Source organism: Lathyrus oleraceus, chromosome 4 (assembly GCF_024323335.1).
Source record: "Lathyrus oleraceus cultivar Zhongwan6 chromosome 4, CAAS_Psat_ZW6_1.0, whole genome shotgun sequence".
NCBI classification, from domain to species: Eukaryota; Viridiplantae; Streptophyta; class Magnoliopsida; order Fabales; family Fabaceae; genus Lathyrus; species Lathyrus oleraceus.
Genome location: NC_066582.1, coordinates 257154915 through 257178714, shown reverse-complemented (window position 1 = coordinate 257178714; position 23800 = coordinate 257154915). Strand labels below are relative to the sequence as shown.

At 36.8% G+C, this 23800-nt stretch overlaps 1 protein-coding gene across 1 annotated transcript; it reads left to right on the top strand.

Moving 5' to 3' along the window:
• Positions 1–10049: 10049 nt before the first annotated feature.
• Positions 10050–10858, top strand: LOC127136952 (uncharacterized). Its single transcript, XM_051063458.1, has 2 exons — positions 10050–10220; positions 10334–10858. Exons 1-2 carry the CDS (start codon positions 10050–10052, stop codon positions 10856–10858), a joined length of 696 nt encoding a protein of 231 aa, XP_050919415.1.
• The last annotated feature ends 12942 nt before the right edge of the window (positions 10859–23800 follow it).

Sequence of the window (23800 nt, the reverse complement as noted above, 5' to 3'; positions counted from 1 at the left end):
AGAAGCAAATGATTTTTTTTATATATGTATACTTTTTGTTGAAAAGATTATAACACTTGTATTTATGATTGGATTGAATTGCTCACATCCTTTATTGAGTGATATTTATAAACGTCATATCAATTATTTGTTTATTCAAATGTATTTTTTAAAGGGCTAAATGCTAGTTAAATTATTTGAGTTTGAAATCTAAGATACATATAAGTTGGATCTGAAAATATATTAATGTTATTGTAATATGTTTGATTATAATTAAAATCTCTGTTTGAGGTGAACGTACATAGCTCATATTTAAAGGGGTGAGTCAAAATAAATTTTAAGGGTGTAATATATGTTTCTTTATGTCCATATCATTTATCACTTGATTGACTTGAGCTTCATTTGTAATGAATCAAAAAAGTTTTAAGCAGTCAATACAGATCAACCTCCCCCCTCTTCTTGTATTTTTCTCACTTTCAATTGACCTTAGAGTTTTGATATCTTATTTAAACACTTATCATGGAAGAGTAAAATATCTTTGAGGATATTACGGTTAAACCCGTAATGGCTATACAATTGTAATGGCCACATAGCATACTAGAATTGTGAAATTATGATATTTTCTTTTCCAACTCCTGCACTTCTCAGTTGTTTTTCTTCATGTTTAAGGCCTCTTTATTATTATTCTATTGTGAAAAATAATTTTTGCATAAAGAAATAGAAAAATGATCATACCTCCATTCGACAACATATGATCAGTGTCTAATACTTTAATCCAGGTTAGAGTCTTGTTTTACAACCTAACTCTTACAATCGATGGACTGAAAGTTGAAGGTTGAAATCCGAACATAAAAAACCAAAGAAATAGGACGAAACATGAAAATAGTTTAGGCATATTCAAGAAAGTACATGCAAATGCAAATAGAAATTTTTAACGAGTCTTGTCACTGAACCAAACCATAAAAACAAGGGGGTTTAGTGACTTAAGATACGGCTGTAATTTTTAAAAGATATAGTCTATATTTTTCTATTATTTTTTTAAAATAAAATTTTCCAAAACAGAGTTTAGAGTACTAATTTACTTGGTTTGTAAGGTAGATATAAATCATGATCCTAGGTTTATCTTTTTATTATATTTTAGTAAATCCAAAATAATCCCAAACCAAAATAAATCATAGTTTTAGCTAACAAAATAAGTAAGTAAATTGGTAATCAAAACAGTCCTCAGCGGAACGGTAACTTTTTATTATTCCGATAGAACCATGCGCTTGCGGCCTATCATAGACCAACTATAATAGATATTTAGGAAGAAAATGATTTGAATGCCTTGTCTCTTGTATATCTCATTAGCTCCCTTCAGATTTACGAGATAAATTTTGATGTAGATGAACCTCATGGAAAGTTAAAGTCCATTTCTCTAATAACCTGAACTTCCTCTAACATGTAACTTAACAACAAATAGTGAAAAAGAAATCACAAGCAAATGATCTTAACATCTTAACAATGGTAACAAATTCTTTTCCTCTTACTTATAATTAAGCTTCAGTAAAATAACATGAATATTTATGAAATGTATTTAAAATTAAATTAATATCTAAGTAATTGTGTGTCTTGGTTAATAGCAAATATATATATATATATATATATATATATATATATATATATATATATATATTAATGTGTGTAATTTTGTTTCTGAGAGAATCGATTTTGGACACAATATTGGGATAAATGGTTCAACTTGTTAAACCAATATGACATTAATCTAACATCAACAAAAATACTATGCAGAAAGCAATAAAATAATACAAGAGATCCGTAACTCGGTTCGGTGCAAACAACACCTACGTTTAGAGGGTACTCTATCCAAGAAAAAAATCAGTACTTTGAATTAGTACAATTAGTCTTACATGAACACCAACCCCGTGATGTTCAATGTCTCTTCCTAATCCTAATGACTTTCTGTTTAGGACTCCCCCTAAATATGATATCCCCTCTTACTTTCTCTCGATCATAAATTCTAAGTGATCAACTTCAATAACAACTATATTGAATGTTGAATTTACAACCTAGCTAAAACAAATCAACAACTATGCCAAGTTACTGAACCAATAGTGTGGTGTACACAAACAATATCCAACACCAATCCTTATGATATGAGTGATAACATTAGCATCGAATACAAATAAGAAAGGACCCTAGCATAAAGAACTTAGTCCTAGCGCACAAAAGTTGTTTCAAACATGCGATTTGAGTCTCCTTAAATATCAATGCAATATGGGCTTTTCTCCTTTGTATTTCTGATTCAATTTCGTCAAGCGTAATAGCTGAATATGTTGGATTTGATTTGATCCATAAATATATGCAAAAAAATATATATGATTTATTATATTTCAAATTCAAATTTAAATCTCCATTTAAATCTTATTTGATCTTCAACAACTATCAAACAAATCACACAAACATTTTTAAACAACCTACAACAAATCTGATTGAATCTCAATAAGAAATTTTGCACACAACAACATTCATCATGGCATGTTGACCAGGATCAGATGTTGCACTACACACATGTTGGAACATCATATGTTTCACAAAAATATCCAAATTAACTCTCTTCATATAAATCTTCTTTATAGAGTAAATCTTGAATTAAATCTGAACCTGAACTATAATAACATATGTTTGTTGTTAGAGACCAGATGTGTTAGCACACATGTTGGAACATCGTGTTCCATATGTGTCCTTTCTGCACCATAACAACTTGAGCATACTCTATGTTGTTTTGTATAATGTAACCAATCCAAAAAGGAACAACAATATCCCCTTTTGGCAAATTTTTGAAAAATAACTCTTCAAGCAGAAAAACCATTGAGTATCAAAAGAATTTTATACTTAGAACACACATCAACAACAGAAGAACATCCACTCAGAGCATACATCAATAGCAGCAGAAGTCAAAGCAACAACAACATATATCAGTGCACACACAGTTGCCATACATCATTCATTTTACATATGATGATGCTCCCATAAACAAATAACATGCAATAATTCATGATAGGTTAGTTATGCATGCACACATAATTAGTAGTCAGTAGTCAAAGGTTATAAGCTACTATTAACACACAAAGATATCCACACACACAATCACACAATGTTGAGGGCCAGATGCCAGGCCAAATGCTTTCCATATGTCCACACAAAACATCTGTTAGTACTAATCAGGACATCGATCAGTACTAAGCATATCATGATATATGATTTGAATCTCATACACCAAAAAATCAATGGTTAAGTTATTAGTTACACCACTCAACTACACACACCATTACTCCTCCTTTTCATAATAATATGGCAAAGGTGTTCTTCATCAAGATCAGTCGGCAAACAAAAACGTTAGTTTATTATTAACACATACACATAGCAAATCAAGAGTAGATAAATAGCAAGACAAAATTTGAACCCGGTGCTAGAGAATCAATCCTTGACATTCAAAACTAATGTTTCTTGGTTGATAAGAGCATAAAGTAGTTAAAGTTACATAACCATTACAACCCAAAAAGTCCCTATATAAGGGAAAAAGTATATTTAAAAGAAACTAAAAATATGTAGTTAAAGAGAAGTAAACTACACCAGACACCACATGTCAGACCAGATGTCTGACACATCTTGGCAGACATCTTCATTTCCAAATATTTATTCTTCAAAGTTTTCCTCCTCCTCTTCACTTCATCTTTATTACTTTCAGTTTCTTCTTCACTTGAGAATTATGAGCTTCCAGAATCTCCATCACTTGCAGACTTCTCTTTTTCTTCCTCTTAATTGTAAACCTCTTTCGCCTTTTTAACTTCATTCTCCTTGGTCGGTTTTTTGACCAGTTCATCTATATTCCTATTCTTGGTAGTACTAGAATTAATAGTTTCTTAAAGATCCTTTGAAACTTCCATTAACTCTAGTAACATATTATTTATGATGGCCTTGGATAAGGGAGAGCAACTCCCACTAGCAGCTTGATTATGATGTTGAGGCACCACAATGTCTGGGACATATGTTCCAACAAATAGCTTTTTTTCAAGGGTCAATGACCCACCCTTCTTGCTTGGAATTTATTGAGGATTAATAATATCATGATATTAACTTAGAGTAATTTCAGTCATCAAATAAGCGCTACTACATATAACCCCATTTCACCTCAGACACGAAGGAATGTAACGAAAGGTGTCATGTAAAATCTCCATTATACCCTCGGTTTCAAAATAACTGAGGGGATAGTTGAAATGGTCATGAGTTCGATCCCTAGTAACAACATATTTATATTTTCAAAACTACTGCCACATACCTCTCGGTTTTTGTCAAAAATCGAGGGGAAGAGTTTTAAAAAAAATACAAATTACATTGTTCATACTAAATATTAAATTAAATTATTTACAATAAATATTAAATTACATTGTTTACACAAAATAATTAAATTATGCTGAATATTTAATTTAAAGTTTCTAATGTTACATTGCTTTGGTTTCAATCTACTAGTACAAAATTTTGACAAATATGATTCATCATCATCACTTTGAATACATCCAAATTTACCAAATACTTTTTAAGTTCAATGGTTTGCATGCTTCTAATTTATGATATAATAAAAAAATATTACATACATAACATAACATTCAAGTAAAAAGATAAGATATTATGTAAAAACACCAACCTTGGAACATATTTTTTTCCTTCACTTGCGATTTATCCTAGAGATTTGTTCCAAACTTTCATTATCATTGTTTTCATGGCAAACGTTTTCATTGTAAATATTTGAGTTTCACAAGATAGTGTTCAAGATATATAATGGTGGTGCTCACGTTCTTATTAGATATAGAGGATTTCTTGTGAATTGATGTGTTGACAATATCTTGGATGCTGTTACTTTATGAATGTATGACATATATTTTTTGTTGTTAATTGATTAACTATACCACTTAGTTGTTTCATAAAACTGATGGGAAAGGTTATTTCATTATTAATTAAAAAATAAAATAAACTAGGGACTTTCCCCTCAAATTTATATAAAAGTCGAGGTAATATATTACTTGCATAAAAAATGGTGAATGGTAAAAAAATTTAAAGTAACATGTAATGTTTTTCTTTTCAATTTTTTTATCATTTACCATTTTCTTTGGTGTGCAATTTACAGTATGTTTAGAAATAAATTTCTTAATATTGTCAAACGAGGAAAGCAATAAATCATTATATGAGATGGATTACAATTTACAGTATGTTTATGAGTGTTTTATTTGATTAACAACATACAGAGATTATCCCAAAATATAACAACGGTCTTGCAAGCGAGGTGGAAACAACAACAACAACAACAACATAAAAAACATCATTACGTGAGATGGATTGCAAATGCTGAAAAATGTTTTGTTCAAGGTTGGTGTTAGAAGAATAACATACAACACATAATCTTGAAGTGGTCAAAATAACCGAGGGGATAGTTGAAATGGTCATGAGTTCGATCCCTAGTAACAACATATTTATATTTTCAAAACTACTGCCACATACCTCTCGGTTTTTGTCAAAAATCGAGGAGAAGAGTTTTAAAAAAAATACAAATTACATTGTTCATACTAAATATTAAATTAAATTATTTACAATAAATATTAAATTACATTGTTTACACAAAATAATTAAATTATGCTGAATATTTAATTTAAAGTTTCTAATGTTACATTGCTTTGGTTTCAATCTACTAGTACAAAATTTTGACAAATATGATTCATCATCATCACTTTGAATACATCCAAATTTACCAAATACTTTTTAAGTTCAATGGTTTGCATGCTTCCAATTTATGATATAATCAAAAAATATTACATACATAACATAAAATTCAAGTAAAAAGATAAGATATTATGTAAAAACACCAACCTTGGAACACATTTTTTTCCTTCAAGGTTGGTGTTAGAAGAATAACATACAACACATAATCTTGAAGATTTTTTCAACTTTGTAATCCATCCCAATGAAGGATGTATACGAGTTTGAAGCAACTAGGTTTAGAGTAAAACTTAACAAACTGATGCTTTTATAGTAAAGTTAAATCCCTCAGTAATTAAAGAAACCGAAGGAATATATAAATTAATTAACAAATAAATAAATAAATAAAAAGAAAGGCATCATTTAAAAAAATACTTAAACTATTTTTGTTGGGATTCGAAGAATGTCATGGATTACTTTTCCCCTCAGTTATATTCAATAGCAGAGGAAATATATGATATATTTTTGTAAAAATAAATCATGGCGCTTCCTGGAGTTACACCTCAGTTTTTTTGCTAGGTGAGGTCAAAGTGTTGACATGAAATGTATTATTTGTAGTAGTGAGGTAACTTAACAACAAATGAATTTGCATGCTTCATTGTTTGATCAAACACATAGTCACCAAAATTCAGGCCGACTTTTATGCCAATTAGGAAGACAAGCTTAGCCAAAGTTGCAATAATACTAGAGCTCTGATTTATGCGAACCAAGTTGGATGCACCAATCCTATTCAATATGCTATACTTCACACTTAATTTTCCACTGGATAACAACCCTTTATTATGCCATTTCTTCAATTGCTCAATAGTTAGTTCATCAACAATTTTGTCAATAGAGGGAGTCTTATCAGATCCTTTAGACTTGCTTCAACAGAAATAATTATTGATAACTGAAGGAGAAAACTTAACACATTTTCCTGTGACATACACTTTCCTGAACTCCTGGCCTTCTTCGTCATTGTAGGCAGGTGAGATATTTAAAATAAACCCTCTAACCGGATTTTCATAGCAGGGTTCAATCTTAGTAATAACTTTCATCAATTCTGCAGTCTTCATCAGTTCTACAATCTCTTTGTATTTCAAGGTTTCTTGACTCAACTCATTTTCTTGAGTAATCCTCCTTTGACACACATATTTACATCTCCGTGCACTTGAATTAGAGTGAAATAACACATTTGAAGGCGAGAAAAATACAAAAGAAATGGGGGATTGAATTGTGTATGCTAAAAATTATTCCGCTTCTGAACTCAAGGATTCAGAGGCTGAACTATGTTCAGAGTCTGTTAACCTAATATATATAATAGTAGCGGAAAATAAAATTCAGAAGTAAATGCAAGCAACACACAAAAATTAACCTGGTTCCTTTCCTAAACTTAGAGTAGTCCAATCCCCTTGCCTCAACAAGAGTTTTCCATTATAACCAATCAATTTACAAATGCTTAAGCCACTGCTCAAACAGCCCCAATGAGACTTATTTTCTTAAGCCCCTAGTCAAGACTTCCTGCTTAAGCCATCTAGTTCAAGACTTTATGCTTAAGCCCTCTAGTTCAAGACTTCCTTGCTCAATCTACAAGAAAGATGCTTTCTGCTTAAACCCTTGGTTCAAGACTTCCTTGCTCAAGTATGCAGGCAAGAGACTTCTTCTACTTTAAACAAACTATTTAGTAGACAAAGTAACTACTATACTTTGATATACAATCATAAGTATAGAAGTTGTGAAAAAATTACAAAGGTTTTCAACCTTTCTAATATTTCTAAGATATATCTAAGATAAGAAATATTAAGATCTTATGCTATAATAGTTGCAAGAATAACTCAGAGTTATGCTAAGATCTTTCTATATGTTGTGGTGTTGCCTCATTCCTTTGAATCTTCAGCTTCCTTTTATAAAGATCAAAAAAAGAAGTCATTTGAGGTTTGAATAACAACAACCTTGGTGAAGAAGCATGTTATGAGAGACGTTGGAAAGTTTCTTTTGGTATGAAGCTTCATCCACTAAATAATAATGTTACTCTCAGTATCTTTTACCGTACTAGGTATCTACCAAAAGGTAGAATGGCCTGAAGACGTCTGTCACTACCGTGATTACGATAATGAAACCAGGGACTTATCCGAATCGGAAATCAGAAGAGTCACCACCGAATTTTATTTTTTCCCAAAGAGGGAAAGGAGAAATTATCGATAAAACCCTCGAGGAAAATGAAATACACACAGGAAGTGCAATATGAATGAAGAATCGGTCTCACAACTGAGATTTTGTTTAAAAGTAGATTACGCAAGGGGAATGTATTATCACCCCTCACATCCATGGTACTACATGGGAACTATTTAGATTGTCTGCGTGTGTGGGCATTTATCTTGTTTATTGCTTTATTTTCAAAAGAGTGTGAAAGAATGAGATTTTGGATTTTTATTATTGTGCTCGCCAAGGATTGTGGCCCTTGTGCGTACGTATCATTCATCGGGTGATGAAGAATTAGAGCTCCGTAGTTCGGAGTAGAAAATGTTTATGGGTTGGTTGATTTTACCTTTGAGAAAAGGGTTTTCAGAGTTGTGCCCTAAAGCACAAAAATGAATTTGATGGGTTGATGTTGATTTTACCTTGTAAAAGAGTTTATGAAAAGATTGTTTGTGATTAGATTGCACTAAAGTCTATGGGCGGAGGCGAATATTCTAGACAAATAAGCCAAGCATCTTGTGTCCAAAATAATCAGAGTAAGGGTAGGAAAGCTCCATTCTTACTCATTATCCACCATTTAAGGCTCGTGGAGCACAATATTACTCATAGTTTTATAACTTTTTTGAATTTGATTATGAAAATGCCACTTGATGTTGGATCAAGGGTTTATTCCTTTGATTTTGAAGTTGTGATATACATGAATATACAAACCAACAAACAAAGACAACCTCTTAGGTGAACTACGAGCTTTGATCCCTCATTGCACTTAGGGGGTACGTAGGCATGAGATGTTCACACAAATCTTTGCAAGCATAATAAAAAAATACAACCTCACCCGTTCATTTTCTTGTTTTAAACCCACTCACCTTTTAATACTCATAATAAGGCAAACAATATATAATCAATGGTTCCCTTGGAGTACCAAGGATACGAAGGGTGCCTAACACATTCCCTTTGCATAAACGACTTTCTTATCTAGATCTCTTTCTTAGGGTTTTATCGATATTTTCCCTTTCCATGTTTTTCGGATACAATAAAGTTCGACGGAGACTCATGCTTAGTGATTCAATTGAGTTAAGATAATCCAATATCTTACATTTAAAAATCCCGCCACGATAGGTGGCGAATCTGCTGGGGATTACTATTTGCACCCCCAATAGCAAAGTCAAGCCAAATTTCTTATATGTTGTTGTTTGTTTTATGGGTGATACATGTGTGGTGAGATAAGCTTCAACCCAAGCTTGAGCAAAAACATAAGAATAGGATGTGATATATTCATGAAGACCCCCTTGGCTTAGGTGATGCAGGGTTGACATGAGATTCTCACTTGGTGGAGACTCCCCCCGATTTCTCGAGGCCTTATGATCCAGTCGTAATGGTATTAGAGAAGGATGACCCTAGGGTCTGAACACCGAGAGCCATAGAACCCAATTAACCCATCTTTGCCTATTTAAGAATGTGGTGTGATAATTCCCTTTTGGCCTAGGCCTCGTGGGATTGATACACGATACCACACTTGAACGAGATTATCTTTAGGTTATTATTGGACCTCACATACGTGATAAGTCGGTAATAACTCCGAGATGGATTGTTAACATTCAAGCACCTTTGTAGAACTCGGTTACTTGTTCTATCTCCTAAGCTTATAGCACATACCTTGTGGGAGAGGGTTTGACATTATCCACCTTAGATCCATGCTTGTGATCCTTAACCAATAATCTTGCATTGTCTGTTCATGCATCATAACATCCTTTATCCATGTTCAAGGAGAAATTACTCGGATTATTGCAAACTTGGACAAAGAAAGTCCCTTGGAATATTATACCAGTTTGACCCTCGATGTCCCTTCGATAAAAAAATACTGGTATGTCTCTCGGTTGTCCCTCAGAATGATGTTACACTGGTTTGTCCCTAAAGGTTACGATGTCTATATCATTCTCCATGTTTGCAATAAATCGGGTTATGATCCTTGGAGATGGATAAAGCATTTGCATTGAAAATTGTCACAAAAAAAACTTTGGGTATTTCAAGGATTCAAAAGTATACTCATTTCTAAACTTCTTTAATTTGTTTAGAGGATGTCTTTGGAAAAAGAAACTAGGAGTCGGTTCCAGTTCAGTTTTCCCAATCCTGATCTGTCTCTATTACAAGACTTGGTTGCTCATGTGGAAGACCTCGATGGTTTTAGGAAGAGGTATGGAAATCTCTTATCTTTGATGAAAGTAAAAGTAGATAGCATGGCTCTGAGGGTTTTTTTTCACATTTTTATGACCCAATATATCATTGTTTCACTTTCCCCGATTATCAATTGTCGACTCTCAAAGAATTCACTTACATTGCTGGAATTACAATCCGTAATAAGGTTCCTTTTGCTGGAGGAAAGGAGGTAACAAAGTCCCACACTATTGGGGCATCTCTATATGTTCCAAAGGTTGAAGTAGAAAATGGTCTCAGCGCTAAAGGAGGAATTCCCGGTTTCCCCATCAAGTACTTAGTGGAAAGGACTTCACATTATGCCAACATGGGGAGTAATGATGTTTTTGAGGCAATCTTGGCCTTGATGATTTATGGGATTCTACTCTTTCCAATCTTCAAAGACTTTGTCGATATGGATGCTATTCGGGTTTTCATGACTTGTAATTCGGTCCCTACTCTTCTAGGAGATATCTATTACTCCATTCACTTTAGAACCGAGAAAAAGGGCGGATGGGTTCGTTGTTGTGCATCTATACTGTACAAGTGGTTTATTTCTCACTTGCCGCAGTCCACTCTATACAACAAAGAAAATCTCATGTGGTCAAAAAGGCTTATGGATCTTACTAATAGGGACATAGTATGGTACAATGCAACCTATGATATTGGGACGATTTTAGTGAGTTGTGGATAATTCCCCAATGTATCTCTTATTGGTACCAAGGGAGTTATCACCTACAATCCATCTTTAGCATACCGTCAGCTTGGATATTACATGGATGATAAGCCTAAGCCTTTCTTGGTTACTCTTGTTGTCATCCAAGAAGGTGAAGAGAATGTGAATCTTAAAAGGGATGTTGTGAAGGCTTGGTCTCATATTTCTAGCAAGAAAAGGTCTGAGTTAAGTCCTCGAAACTGTGTGGCAAAAGAGGCTTATACCACTTGGGTTAAAAATTGGGCTTCCAAGCTCAAAATGCCATACTCCCTTTCACCACCTTTAGGTAGCGAGCCTATGGAACCTGCTCATGTCTCTTTTGAGAAATTCAAGAAGCTAAAGGTAGAGAACGCCTAGTTAGTGAAAGATAGAGACAATTGGGAGAACAAATTTTACTTTGCTAATGGGGAATGTTCTAAACTCCATAGTCAACTGCAAGATAAAGAATATGTGATTATTTGACAAAAGGTAGCTCTAGAAGAAGGGTTCACCAAAAGGAAAAGGCTAGATAGAGATCTCAAGGCATCTTGGTTTGCTTCCGATCAACACAAGGAGAAGCTGCTGCATACCGAGGGACTTCTTGGACAAGCATTGGAAGAGAAGATCGCTCCGAAGGCTGAGTTGAAGACTATGCCTAGGGTTCCTTGATTTATCGTATTCCTGTTTGTACTTTTCTTTATTGCCTTTATTTGTAAGCACTTATTGTATTTCCTTGTAGTACAATGTTACTTTCAGTTTGAAAGAAGTTTGCAAATGTTTAAGACTTATCAAGTCCTTGAAAGTAAGAAGTGATTAAAAGAAAAAAGAAATCATATGCATCCATGCATCATTTGCACCATCATTTGTTGTCATATTTCATCAAAATAAAATACTTTTCAAAAGGTCTCATTCTTGTCTATTCTCTTCTTCAGAAGTGCCTGCTACCAGTCACATATATCCAACAAGGGATAATATTTAATTAAGGATGGATGATCTCGAACAAGCAAACCGTGAACTCCATGAAGAGATTTTCACTCTCCGAGCCAGCCAGGAGAGACAAGCTGCATTGATTGACACCTTGATGGCAAGGTTAGAGCTCATACCTACAACTTCTTTGAGTACAACCATGTCTGCTACGGTTGTTTATGATACTACAATTCCTACCACAACTGTGGTTACTACTACTGCAACTAACGACTTCAATATGCCATTTGGATTTTCTTACCCCTTTGGTCATCCTTATGGCCATCCTCATGGATATCAAGGATTCATTCATCCGCTAGAATTGACTTAAGGCTTTCCCACCGGTCCTTTGGTCCCTATGGTCCTTATGGATCTCAGCCACTTGGGTCACCACCCCTGGTTTCTCAATCACTCACTTCGCAACCAACTATGTCTCAGGTTATTGTTCCTTAATACTATGGCGCCAATCCCTGTGGAGCTCAGCTTCCGATGCCCATGGGAAACCTTGGCTATATTGTATCACCTACTGCTGTGGTTACTTACCCTTTTCAAAAGGACCCCACTGATTTATATCATTGCCCGAGCATCCACTTGGACGTTGTCGAGGATGCATTACAAGGTCAAATCCAAGCTCTTAGCAAGAAACTTAATGCCCTTCAAGGGAAGGATCTCTTTGGCAAGAACGCAAGAGAGATGTGCCTCGTTCCAAATGTAAGGGTCCCTGCTAAGTTCAAGGTACCAGAATTTGAGAAATACAAGGGAAGTACTTGTCCTCAAATGCACCTAGTCATGTATTGCAGAAAGATGGCCGCCTACACAGATGATGACAAACTCTTGATTCACCACTTTCAAGAATCTTTGTCCAGTGCTCTGTGGTAGATTCAAAACTTTCTTGATCTTAATGAGGAATTTCTGCAACATTATAAGTATAATATGGACATGACACCATATCATACTCAGTTAGGCAGCATGTCCCGAAAAGAGCGTGAATCATTTAAGGAATACGCACAAAGGTGGAGGGAAGTTGCTTCCTAAGTCACTCCACTTGTTGAAGAAAAAGAACTGTGAAAATTATTCTTGAGGACCTTAGAATCCTTTTACTACAACAAACTTATTTCGAGCATGCCTCGTGACTTCACTGAGATGGTGGGGGTTGGTGTACAACTCAAAGAAGGGGTAAAGGAAGGAAGAGTGGCTCGTGATAATTCTGCGTCTGCTAATGGCACCAAAAAGTTTGGTGGATGGCAGAAAAAGAAAGAAGGATATGCTAATGATGCTTCCCATCACAGACCAAACAATAGAAGACAACAACATCAACCAGCTGCCCAAGTAGCTCCAGCTCCACAAGTGCAACAACCTATGTCAGGCTACTATCAACAACCCTTGGTAGCCGCAGTGGCACCAGGGGCACCTATGATACCAAATCTTCCCATTCCACCTCACCCGATGTTCCCTGTTTATCCTTCACAATATATACAATTGCCGCAACAATATCATCCTTATCCATAATATTCACAACAACCACTGCCTCAGTATCAGCCGCAATGACAACAACAAAAACAACAACAGCAACAAAGACAATGACCATCTACATCTGCTACTTAACAAAATCCACGTCCTCTGAAGAGTCAATTCCAGTTTGATCCAATCCCGATGACATACACCGATCTACTACCTTATCTACTCGCCCAGAATCTCATAGAAAGGTGTGTCGCACCACCAATGCCTGACAAGTTTCCTAGATGGTATAAACCTAATGAATGTTGTACGTTCCACTCCGACGCTCCAGGGCATGACACTGAAAATAAAATTGCTTTGTATTTAAAGGAAAAGTCCAAAAACTTGTGAGATTGGGGATGATTAAGTTCGGTGATACGCCAAATGTGGCAACTAACCCATTTCCTGAGCATGGGGAAGTAAATATGATTACTGAAGATGAGAACTTGATTATAGATGTCCTGAAAGTGAAGACTCCATTAGTGCATGTACACCTCAAGTTGTTCAAAGTCGGTATCCTAAAGCAAAATCATGAGAAGTGCTTTATTTGTTTGAGGGACTATAAAGGTTTCTTCGATGTGAAGAAAGATATACAGATGTTGATTTCCAACAGTGTGTTACAGGTTAGTGGAAAGGAAAAGAATGATGAAGTGTCTATCATAGTTCCTATATTCAATAAGCCCAAGGCTTTTGAGATATTTTTCCCACCCAGAGAAGGTACACCTTCTGTCAACTCTACTAAGTGCTTGGACATCAAAATGCCAACTCCTTTCTCTTACAAATCTGATAAAGTTGTACCATGGGGGGTATGAGCCCACTATCACCGTGAATGGTGTTGAGAAACCATTGGTCAACAACAAAGTTGTCACTAATATTGCTGATGCAAGCGGTCTCACGAGAAGCGGTATGGTTTTCACTCCTGCTAATCTTAGAGGTGGTAAGCCTATGGCCGAGAAGCCTGACAATGGTAAAGCTCCGTTGGTCATTCATGAGAGTAGACCCATATAGGGTGTAGAGGCTGAAGAATTTTCGCGCCTGATACGAAAGAGTGATTATAAGGTGGTAGATCAGCTTCTTCAAACCCAATCAAAGATATCTCTTATGTCTTTGCTCTTAAACTCTGAAACACACCACAAGATCTTGTTGAAAGTATTGGGGCAAGCCTATGTGAATCTAGATGTCACGGTTGATCAGTTCGACCATGTAGTTGGAAACATTACGTCTTGTAACACCCTAAGATTTTCTGACAATGAGTTGCCCTTCGAGGGTAAAAAGCATAACAACAATCTCTACGTATCCATGGGATATGAAAAAGATTATCTTTCACATGTTTTGGTTGATACCGACTTGTCATACCCCGATTTTGGTCCTGAATTTTTTATGTTTTTATTTTTGTTTAGCATGCTTGGCCTAACCTTACTTTGGTTTTATATGAGGATTGGTCTTGGTCCAAAGTCATGGTGTTGTTCATGTGATTGTGGATACATCTATGGTCTGGGTCATCTGAACAACAATGCTTCTTGTGTTTCAAGCCACTTGCTAGTCATGTTATTGGTTCATGGATGCTATGTCAAAACCCTAACCTTATGGTCTCATTTCATGACCTTGTTCATGTACATTATCAGTCAAGTTATTTTTCAAAAGTCAAACATTCAAGTCATAAGACAAAACAATTTGGAAACCAATTTCAAACCATTTGTTAATCCATTTCAATCTATTTCATGTCATTGTAAACCATTACATGTGAGTCCATACAAGAAAATACAAAATTTGGCATTTTTGACCAACTGTTGACTTTGGTCAACAGTTGACTTTTTGGTCAACTTTGACCAAAGTCAACCCAAATTCCCTAAACCCTATCTAGTGCAGTCTTTGACGAACAATGGACGGAAACGAAGAAGATTCTAGCTCTCAGGCTATTGAAGTTTACAAGCATGAGGAGAAATGTATCAATTCTTGCACAGGAGATGGATCCGTTGATTTTTATGGAAAACCTGCTTTGAAAGCTAGGACTGGTAGATGGAAGAGTGCATCGTTGTTGTTAGTGAATCAAGGACTGATTGCATCGGCTTTCTCTGGAGTGGAAGCAAATTTGGTTCTCTTCTCAAAATTAGTATTGAAACAAACTAATGTTGAGACAGCAAGCACATTTAGCATATGGATGGGAACCACTTATTTCTTCTCTTTAATTGGAGCTTTTCTTAGTGACTCATACTTGGGAAGATATCTCACTTGCATACTACAAATATCACATGTTCTCGTTCACACCGGCAAACCATAAGTCAGAGCCATGGGCAAGGTTAGAGTGGAATCATCTGTATTATCTGCAGAATGCACATTAACGTGAGGACGCATCAGTCCCAGCCAACCTTACAAACCTTGCAGCGTCACAATCCTACAACAGTCTAAGGCAAAATCTGCTGCATGAGCCTTATTCGAACCTGCTTAACACTCGCATCAAACCAACCCGAGGCCTTCATCGTGTTTGCACTGTCAAGAAATGGGGCACTATTCTAATGATCGTCCTTCACAAGCTCGACACTCCATGAATGCCCAACATAACTGAACTTGAACAAAACTCTTCCAGCAGCATGATCCAATCTTCAGCCTTCTAATCCACACAAAAACAAAAACAATATGAATCTCATCTGCATAACGGCAATCGCTCAGAACTTGTTCTCACAGGACTTGATGGCCAAATGCAACACAAAACCTGCTGCCACTTGAGTGAGTTCCTAAATTCTGCTAGCAAGGCAACTGGAAACAAATTTCAACCTACAGGCCACAAACATGGTTACCACATGATCAAGCACCTTGTGGACAAATTCATGAGCATCACCCTGCACAACCAGAACACGACCATACACCAAGTTAAACCTTCAAAACTATTTCCCAACTTAAGCCTACATGCTTTTTACATTACACCTCAATAAAATAACATACATGGTAGCTTACCTGGTAGGAGGATTCAACATGGTTCACACAGGTGCACTGCGAACAACAACCATATGACCAAGTCTGAATCTGAAGCAGGGGCATCTCAACAGCAGTGCATCCTCACAACAGTGGACAACACCCTGTTCCAAGCCTGCACCAAAATGCTTCCACTATCAGTTATAGCCAAACCAAGTCTAAGCATAATATTCGAAACCTATGTCAAGCACATTAGCATTGTAGCAATCCATCCAAACAAGTGAATAAACCTTGAAATTCAAAGAGGTCCAGGATAGGTCTTTGGCTCAACCATCCAACCTGCATCGAGAGCATCATTATCCAAGGAAATGCAAAACCATCTTCATACCTGTAGCTGGCATCACCAATACACCATATCAGTTCAAGCATGGCAATGGGTTCTAAACAGATAGCAGTGTAAACCCCACAAGTCAAACATTTATCCTATAGCAGACAACTAATTCACATCAGGAACACAACATACAACAACCTAACCTAAACCATTTCAAACCAACTGGAGCATTTCCAAAAAAAAGGAATACAACTAAGCCTAAAACAGACCTAACCACAAACCTAGCAAGTGCAAACAAACCACCCTGCAAGGTATTAGCTACAGTGAAACATCAATGCACCATGACACTACCTTGCTGCATTAATCCAGATGGGGCCTTGCTACCAGACAGGACCTGCACACATGTATCAAACCATCCTGCATTAATGAACCAAACTCCAGCCACATCAGGGCATTATATTTCAGTTCAATAATAGATACCTCATGATCGTCCTACATGCCTTATAAGAGCCATAACACTTTGCATTTGCCTGACCTCACCATGGCATTCTCACACCAAACCTACTGCATATCATTGCCTTTCCTTGAGCCAACCAAGAATTGTGATATAACCTGCAGCAAACAACAACAATCATGTTCATCATGCAAACAACCTTACAAAACCAAACCACGATGGTACTTATCTGTAGAAGCACAACATCATACAACAGTCCAGTTGCAAAAGCCATATTCAAGACATTCTGCGTCATCATCCTACTGTCAGCAAACCATTAACAAGCTCCAAGAACCTGCAGCACTATTTAGACATGTCAAGTGGAAGAATCACCATGAAACTACTAAAATTCAAGGGTAAGTTAGGGTCCAAGCATCCTGAGACATGTCCTGAACTATCTCATTCATTCCACCAGTTTAGGCCATAAGAACCTGTCATACTGTCAAGCTACTAGACTAAGTCAAGACTTCAATGAGCAATGCATAATTCAAGACATTACATACCAGTCAGGCCCATGTTTGTTCAAGAAAATCCTGGTAACATTCAAAGTTGACATAATGCAAATTATGCAGAACCATTGTGTGACAGAGATGTGTATGTTCCATTCAAGACCCTGGCAGCAGTTAATGCACAAACAAGTTAAAGTCATGACAAAACACAAGTTGTCACTACAATATGAAACCAACACCGCACAACACCTAAAATGACAAACTTGGCATGGTACATCAACTGACAGTCGAAAAACTCACCATGTAAGTGGCCATGGCAGAAGAAGCTGGTCGAGATTAGCAAGGTTGCATATCATTCACATCACCCTGCGAAAGAAAGGTTGAGATTAACAAGCTGAAGAACCAAAATTGAAATTCATCAGACACCATTTTCACTGCAGTAAAAAGGTAAAGTTAATTAGCCAACAGTCAAAGTGCAAAAGTCAGAAAATTCCCAAATTGGAATAGAGATAAAGTTCAAGGAAGAAAGCATGAGCTCAGAATACCGTTTCTAACCTAGCATCAAACAGGCAATTTGATCCTGAGAACACCAAAAGGGGTTTGCAAATTTACTTTTTTTTGAACAACAAAGACCTTTTGAAACCCTAATCAGCAGAGGATAAAAAGGAGAAGAGGAATTAACAACAGAAGGGGGTTTTTAGATGCGGAAAAATCAGAAAAAACAAAGAAAACCTAAAATCCCAAAATCGATTACCTAGAGGCCAGCTTCTTCGCGTCCTTCACCACCACCGCCGTGACACTTTGTAAGTACTTCTCTTTCTTTCCTTTTGATCCCTCTCATATGCTTGTTGATTGAATGTCATGAGAGTTGAGAGAGTTTGCTTCTTTGAGTTTGAAAGCGTGAGAGGTTTCGTTGATGAGCGATTTCGTAAGAGGGACGAGAAAGGCGAGTTTCGTACGAGATTGTTGTTGGGTGGAAAGGGTGAGTTCGTGAGGTTGGGGAGAGGGTGAAGGAAGACGAGCTTCTGTTTCTTCGTTTCCATTCTTTTTTTTTCTTTTCTTTTAATTTTTAATTTAATTTAATTCGTTTTAACAGAGATAAAAAAAACATAAAAATGTTTATATGTTAGTATTTTCTTTTATTGTTCTTTTTATTTTTTATCTTAATCTTTTTTTAATTTCATTTTTATCCCGGTTTATATATTTAACGTAGTATCACAGTAGCAGATAATCATGAGTGGTCTGTTGGGGAAGGACAGTATTCTAGTTTTGAGTGGGGTGGGTTCAATACTCATATGTAGTATTTTTTTTGGTTTAGTATGTTATTTTTTTTTTCTTTCCTTTTAGCGTTTTATTTTAGTATTTTATTTCTTTTAACATTTTCTTTTTATGTTATACTCATAGTTTCATTTGTTAATAATGCAAAGTTGTTGTCTTTTAATTTAATTCAAAACCATTTTAAAAAAAACTATAAAAATCATATTTTTCTCGATTTAATATCGAGCCCATTTTTCCATACCCTTGTAAGTCGATTGCTTTTTAAGCATCGCCATCAACCTCACATAGCTTACTCTTGGGCTTCCTTACAATGAGACATGTCCCTTGCACTTACACTCATACATTGTTTAATGCTTCATTATTTCATTCTTTGATTATTTGATTCGATTATATACTTGTTTATATCTTACTTGTTTGATTAACTGTGGCCTACTTGTATGGTGTATGAGGCATGTATTATTATTGTTTGTTTGCCATGAATAATCCCCATTCATAACAAATGTATCCCTCTCCCATGAAATGTATAATATTTATTCTTTCATTCTTTATTCATCTGTTAATACAAGAATTAAAATGAACATTCGATAACCATTTCAAAACAAGATCAAAACCTCGATCCAACGTCGAGTAATCATTTTTCAAAACCTAACAGAACCAACACGTATTCATCCACCCTTTTGTAAGTCGATTGCTTTATGCATTACCATCAACCTTGTAAGTCGATTGCTTTATGCATTGCCATCAACCTTGTAAGTCGATTGCTTTATGCATCGCCATCAACCTTGTAAGTCGATTGCTTCATGCATCGCCATCTACCCTTATCCCTAACACTTCTCCTTGCTCCATTCGTCGATCTTTGTTCCGATTAGGTAGCACCCATTAGATAGAACCTTTTGTATGATAACATAGGTAGGATTCCCATATCCTTTTGTATGATAACATAGGTAGGATTCCCTTGTTCTTTTGTATGATAACATAGGTAGAATTCCCATATTCTTTGCATGCTAACATTAGGTAGATATTCCCATTTGTAAATCCTAACACCTAAGTACATATTGCATGACAACTCTAGGGTAGAGCTTCCGCATTTCTTTTAGACCTTTCCGAGCGTCTCCGATCTTGTGGCATGTAGTCCGTTCTATTGCAAAGAGGTAACTGCCTAAGACTCGATTCAGCGAGCTGCGACACCTACTGCTAGGACGTGAACACATCACCCACTCTCCTTTGACACAACTGGTGTCCTCCTTTGTAAGTCCATATTCAGATGGCAATCCGTAGTTAGGGGAACTACGTTGCTCTGATCCTCATACCAAATGAGGTACGTAGGCAGGAGATCGTACGAGATCTCTCCGGGCACCCTTTTCCTTTTTTGCGTGCGTTTTGCTTGACAGCTACTAGGTCTGAGTTCCCGACTCCCTTCTAGTCTGTGTGTTCACCCTTTTCCTTTTTTGCGTGCGTTTTGCTTGACAGCTACTAGGTCCGAGTTCCCGACTCCCTTCTAGTCTGTGTGTTCACCCTTTTCCTTTTTTGGGTGCGTTTTGCTTGACAGCTACTAGGTCCGAGTTCCCGACTCCCTTCTAGTCTGTGTGTTCCCCCTTTTTCTTTTTGTGTGTGTTTGCTTGACAGTTGCTAGGCTCGAGTTCCCGACTCCTTAGTAACTTGTTGCTTGTTTGTTCTTGTGTGTAGGAGACGGATGTAAGCCCAGCCATTGGCATTCCGTATCCTCTTGTTGCGTGCTTGGAGTCCGGTATAAGTCCATCAAGTGGCATCTGGTTTCCAGTGTGGGTTTGTTTGGTTCGGAAGCCGATGTAAGTCCAGCGATTGGCGTTCGGGTTCCCTGTTTGCCTTTTTTGTGTTTTGTTTTGTTTCGGCGTGCGTGTAGCCGAACTACGGCAACTCTGATTCTCATGTTCAGATGAGATACGTAGGCACAAGATGCGATGTCTTGTCGAGTTTGACTAACGACTAACAACTAATCTTTGTTTGCTTTCGCCCTTGTTGCGATCCTTTCTCTCGCCCTCGTTGCGATCGAGACCTTCCCTTTCTCTTGCCCTAGTTGCAATCGAGACCCTTGTTTCCTTAGTTAGGTTGAACTACGTTTTGCTCTGATTCTCATTCCCGATGAGATACGTAGGCATAAGACGCGATGTCTTAGCGAGCACACTTATCCTTAACCCATAGGTAGCCGAGCTACGAAGACTCTGATTCTCATGTTCAGATGAGATACGTATGCAGTGGATGCGACATCCGTGCGAGTCATTTTCTTTGACCCTTTTCTTTTAGTAAATAGAACATTAGATAAACATACACCCTTTAGACAAGAACAACAAGAGTGGATCCCGTAGAGTACTACGGATGCGTAGGGGTGCTAATACCTTCCCTTCGCATAATCGACTCCCGAACCCAAGATCTGGTTGCGAGACCTTGTCTTTTCCTTTCCTTTCTCCAGGTTTACTTCGAGCGTTTCCTTTCCCTCATTTGGGATAAATAAAGCACGGTGGCGACTCTTCTGTCATTTCTTTCTCGCCGGTTGTTTTTTCGCACCCCTGTATTTTTTTAGGCTGCGACACGACTCTTCTTTGAATGTGATGCCAAAGATTACTCTTACCAAGTTATCCTATATTGGTGCTGATATCAGACCAATCAAGGTTGTTGTGAAGGCCTTTGATGGTTCTAGGAGGACTGTAATGGGTGAAATTGTCTTGCCGATGATGGTTGGTCCGCAACAGTTTCAAATTCTCTTCCAGGTGATAGATATTAATCCAGTTTACAGTTGTCTACTTCGGAGACCGTGGATTCATGACAAAGGCGCCATCACATCCACCTTGCACTAGAAATTGAAATTTATCCGAAATGGGAAGCTTGTTATTGTTTATGGTGAGCATGTCCTGATGATCAATCAATTATCTGCTTTCAAATACATTAACATAGAAGAGGATGCTATCATCACCTAATTTCAAGGGCTTGAGATTGCAAATGCAATGCAGATTGAATACCTCGATGAGGATAAGGTGGGAACTTCTATGGCATCTTTGAAAGATGTGCAACAAGTGGTGGCCAGTGGCCAAGCCTCGGGTTGGAGCAAGATCTTGCAACTCAGTGATAACAAAGACCGTAACAGGTTAAGGTTTAATCCCTATGAGCAGTCGGCCAAGGCACCAAGGACTATCCAAGAGGTGAAGCTGATTTCCGAGAGATTTAGAAGTGGCAGGTTTATGGACCAGTCATGTGCTATACTACAAGAGGATGTTAATGAAAGACCAAGTGTAGCACCTCAAATTTGCACCTACCTTTTGTACATACATTCTCATATTAGGTCATAGCATTAACATAGTCCACTGCATAACATTGCATTGTCCCTTTGCCCAAGTACAAGTTCATCAAGACAGATTAGGTCAAACTGGTCAGGAGATCAGTCAATCAAGCAAGCCAGTGCGATTTTCCATTGAGACAAGGCCCTAGGGTTGGTCCAACATGTTCACATGACCTAGGGGTCCTTTTGAAGTGTTTTGGTCAAGGTTTGGATGCTCAGAAGTCATCAGTCATTGCTTAGTTCACCAGAAACCCTAAAAAGTCAACTATGGTCAACTGTGGTCAATTGTGCCTGATTTTATGGATTTGAAGGTGTGAGATGGTTTGAAAGGGTTCATTCATGTCCATACAAGTCTCATTTGACATTTCAAAGATCAAGATTGAAGAATTTGAAGTTAGACAAAAAGTTTCTAAAAATGGCAGGTGACCTGTAATTGGAAACTGCCAAAAATAGAAAGTTTTTCTCCTTAAATTTACATCATCATACAAGCTTCAAACGAAATTTTATCCAACATGAAAGTTGAATATCTTGCTCTCACCTTTCCAAAAAGTCCAAGAACACTCATTTCTCATTTATGGTTGGCAAGTTATGATCAAATCATTCTCAAGAATTTTTGAACTTCAAAGTGGCATATCTTCCAAACCATTTGGCCAAATTGGGTGGCGTTTTTTGCTACAAGTCACATTTGATGTGCTCTATCCAAATCTTTCATCACAATTCACCAAAAATCTTTCATTCAAAATGGCCTTTTTCCAAGTACATGAATTAAAAAAGAGGTGAGTTGAAAAATGGACTTTTAAATAAAACATTTCCAATGATTTGTACCAATTACATAGGTTCAGAAATCACATTTGGGATTTTTTTGAGCCCAATTTCGTGCACATACATGCACCCCATGCAAATTGGTTGGTTTTTTAGCAATTGTCAAAAACACTTCATTAAGCCAAATTCCACTTATCATTTCCATTAACCAAACTTAAGCTGTACTAATCAAAGTATATAGTGCTCATTTCTGTTGGAGAAACCCTAGCCACACTTCACTAAACCAGATCAAACTCCATTTTCTCAAAAATTCTCATTTCCTCACTTAGAACTTTTTTCTGAAAACTGTCAAAGAACTCTTGTTCTTGAGCATCGTGCCATCATTCACAAACCTCTTGGAAACATTTGCAAGCATGGAATCTCAGCTGTAGAGCCATCTCATACCACTGTTCCATTGAAGCATCAGCCATGGCAGGTCGAGTTTGGAGCTAGAAACAAGGCATCTGGACCTTCAAAACTCATTCATTCATCATCTGGGACCTTATTGAACACCTGTTTCTACTTTGCACGGCCAAACAACCACAAATCACCACTGCTCTTCAAATTTGGTAAGAATTTGAATCACACCATTTTCAAAATTATGATATGCTTTAGAAAGGTCTTTCCATGCTGATCATTTTGAAGTTTGAATTGTGGCAAATGGTTGAGTATTCTGAGAGTTATGTTGTCATGAAGTTTGAGATTCAAACATGTTTTTGCTTGGTTCTTCTTTATTAGCTCGAATTGATGAAAATGAATGCTGGAATGTTGATGTACGTTGTTTGCTGGTTTGATTAGTGTGCTCATTTCCAATTTCTGGGATTTTTGTTCATCCAGATGATGAACACGCACTGTAGCTTGATAAACCCTAGTTTGCATTTGCCCAGATTTCATTTGATCGTGT

Excerpts from the sequence above, each read along its gene's own strand:
- LOC127136952 (XM_051063458.1), top strand. The coding sequence starts at position 10,050 with ATGTCTTTGGAAAAAGAAACTAGGAGTCGGTTCCAGTTCAGTTTTCCC. Across the intron at positions 10,221-10,333 it reads TAGATAGCATGGCTCTGAGG|GTTCCTTTTGCTGGAGGAAA; the intron begins GTTTTTTTTCAC and ends ATCCGTAATAAG.